This window comes from Acyrthosiphon pisum, chromosome X, assembly GCF_005508785.2.
Source record: "Acyrthosiphon pisum isolate AL4f chromosome X, pea_aphid_22Mar2018_4r6ur, whole genome shotgun sequence".
Taxonomy (NCBI): domain Eukaryota; kingdom Metazoa; phylum Arthropoda; class Insecta; order Hemiptera; family Aphididae; genus Acyrthosiphon; species Acyrthosiphon pisum.
In genome coordinates this window covers 125,564,412-125,566,913 of record NC_042493.1, presented here as the reverse complement: position 1 = coordinate 125,566,913, position 2,502 = coordinate 125,564,412, and the positions used below count along the sequence as shown (strand labels likewise).

Genomic DNA, 2,502 nt, shown 5'->3' with positions numbered 1-2,502 from the left:
CATTAGGATAATAAATTAGAATCACTTAATCTATAATATTGTATTATTATTTTTTATTATTTAAATAAACTCTTGCAAGTGAATAGAAATGTGTACATAACTAATAAGAGATATGTAAACTAAATAGAGTAGGTAGTAATTGTGACCTACCTAGTAATTATTTTAAAAGTATCTTTAAAATTGTTACGGTCAAAAATTAAAAAACTGAAATGACACCCCTGGCAACCGCAGTTTGGTAGTATTTTTTTGGTGAGGCAACTTATGAATCAACCCCCCCCCCCCCCCCCATACCATAAATTAGACTTCACAATAAATGGAATTTAATAAAAGCACGGCAGCATGCGTATAAAAATTTAAATGAACCAACAAGCCACGATTTGATCAAGACAGAAATATAAATAAATATTACAATGGTTTAATTAGGGTTGCCCTGGCTGAAACAACTGATTATGTATTTAGATGTTGAACTGCGGGCTAACCATAATACCAGTATACTGCATCTATTTTAAACAAACATGTGCGTGGAAAATTGAGCCTTACAACTATCATTGCACGTGCGAAATTCTACTTATTTAACTTTCACGTACATATGCTTGTGTGTGTAATTTATGTGTGCAAGTACTAACTCAGAGACATCGTTAGATGGTGCTTATCCGATGTCATCGGAACATTGCCGTCGGCTGAAATACCAGTGTTCGTTTATGTAATAATTATTTCGAACATTTCTTATCGGTTTATTTCTATTTTTGGTGATAAACACAAAATAATATACAATATAATAAATGATTATTCATAATTCATATTATTAAACTTAGTAAAGAAGAATTTTTTCTCAAATAAAATCATAAATATGTTGAAAATTACTATCAAAATATGTGCTATTGGTGAGCCAAGAAGTATACATTTAAGTATTATTTACTTCAATATTTTAAGTGAGATGCCTCACTTGCCCCACCCCCAAAACCACCACTGCTGGCTACATACAATAATTTTCCATCTATTGAACATCATTAATTCGATGATTATTTATTTTAACAATTATTTATATTTAATAAATCTAACTAATTAGCCAATAATTTATTATCATCTGTATTATACGAGGTATTATGTTAGTTTTTACCCCATCTATAGGTACTTAAATTTAGTATTAAGTTCTAACACAATGATTATATTAAAATTAAATACAATTTAAAAAATATTTTTAAAGGTGTATTAGTAAAAGAAATGGATGCCTTAATGACTAAATGTTGTGATAGTGATCCAAAGCAAGTTCTGACATCCGAAGAATGTGAACCAACAAATTTTCACTCTATTAGAATACTAGAAGACTTACAATCTTTACCCAAGTATGTTGAAAGTTAATTTACCTTATTCAAAATAAATATTAGTAATATTTAATATTTTTTTTTTTTAGAAATGTTTTAATAGCTGCTAGTCCATACTTCCGTGCCATGTTCATTAATTTTGATGAAAATTATGAATATTATGATCCTGGTCTTGACACATGGACATCAGTTGCACCAATATCTGCACATCGCCATGGTGTTGGTGTAGGAGTCTTGGATGGTCTGCTTATGTATGCTATTGGTGGCTATGATGGAAAGTATCTTAAAAGTGTTGAGGTTTATAGACCAAGTGATGGAGTTTGGTCTTCTGTAGCTGATATGGAAATATGCCGAATGAGGAGGCCTGGTGACTAAAATTATTATTATTATTACTATTATTATTTAGTATATTAATTCGGATAGGGAAGAAACAAGTGAACTAAATGACAATATAATAACAGTTATATTGATATTAACCCTAATAGCATCTATAGTCATATTAGGAACAATAAGATATAAATGTAAAACTGAAAACGAACTTTGTTATACAGAAACAGAAACAGAGATAACTGATAATCCGGATATAAACATAACAAGAGTATAATGACAACAAAATAAGAAACATAAATAGGTTATTTTTAGCTAGTCGTAATAATTATATTATAAACAAATATTAACAAATAGTGTAATGGTGGAAGTAATTAGCATAATTTATAAGAATTAATTAACATAAAAATGGAAATTTGAGTTATTGATACAGACATATAATTGTAGGGACGACCAAATTAGTGCAATTTTGAGTACGAACACAACCGGTAAGAAAAGGTTGGTACGGTTCAGTGGCAATGAGGAACCGATATTTGAACTGGCGTTGACTGTGAGAGCAGGGGGTCGTTTATTGGTGATGGTACTGAAGAAAGCGGGAGAATACATAATGGAAAAATAAATATACCGTTATAGGGGGACAGAACCTTTCAAATATAAAAATAAACACTCATTCAGGGCAATGATTAACTATCATTGTGGTGACTTGAGAGGCAAACCTACAAAACGTTTTTTGGACGGGGAGTTAATAATAATAATAATAGTATATTACACAAATCAAAAGACAGTACAAAAGTATAGGAATATATAAGATAAATTACAAAAATTTGCAACTCCCCTATAAGCATAGCTT

General features: G+C 30.1%; 1 protein-coding gene across 1 annotated transcript in view; it reads left to right on the top strand.

Moving 5' to 3' along the window:
- The first annotated feature begins 1,152 nt into the window (after positions 1 to 1,152).
- The window catches only part of LOC100571176 (kelch-like protein 17), a 3,809-nt gene continuing 2,459 nt past the window's right edge, over positions 1,153 to 2,502 (top strand). Inside the window, exons 1-2 of the mRNA XM_008184052.3 lie at positions 1,153 to 1,346; positions 1,415 to 1,692. Of these exons, the coding sequence (XP_008182274.1) occupies positions 1,225 to 1,346; positions 1,415 to 1,692 (400 nt within the window). The 5' untranslated portion in view covers positions 1,153 to 1,224. The remainder of the gene's footprint in view (positions 1,347 to 1,414; positions 1,693 to 2,502) is intronic.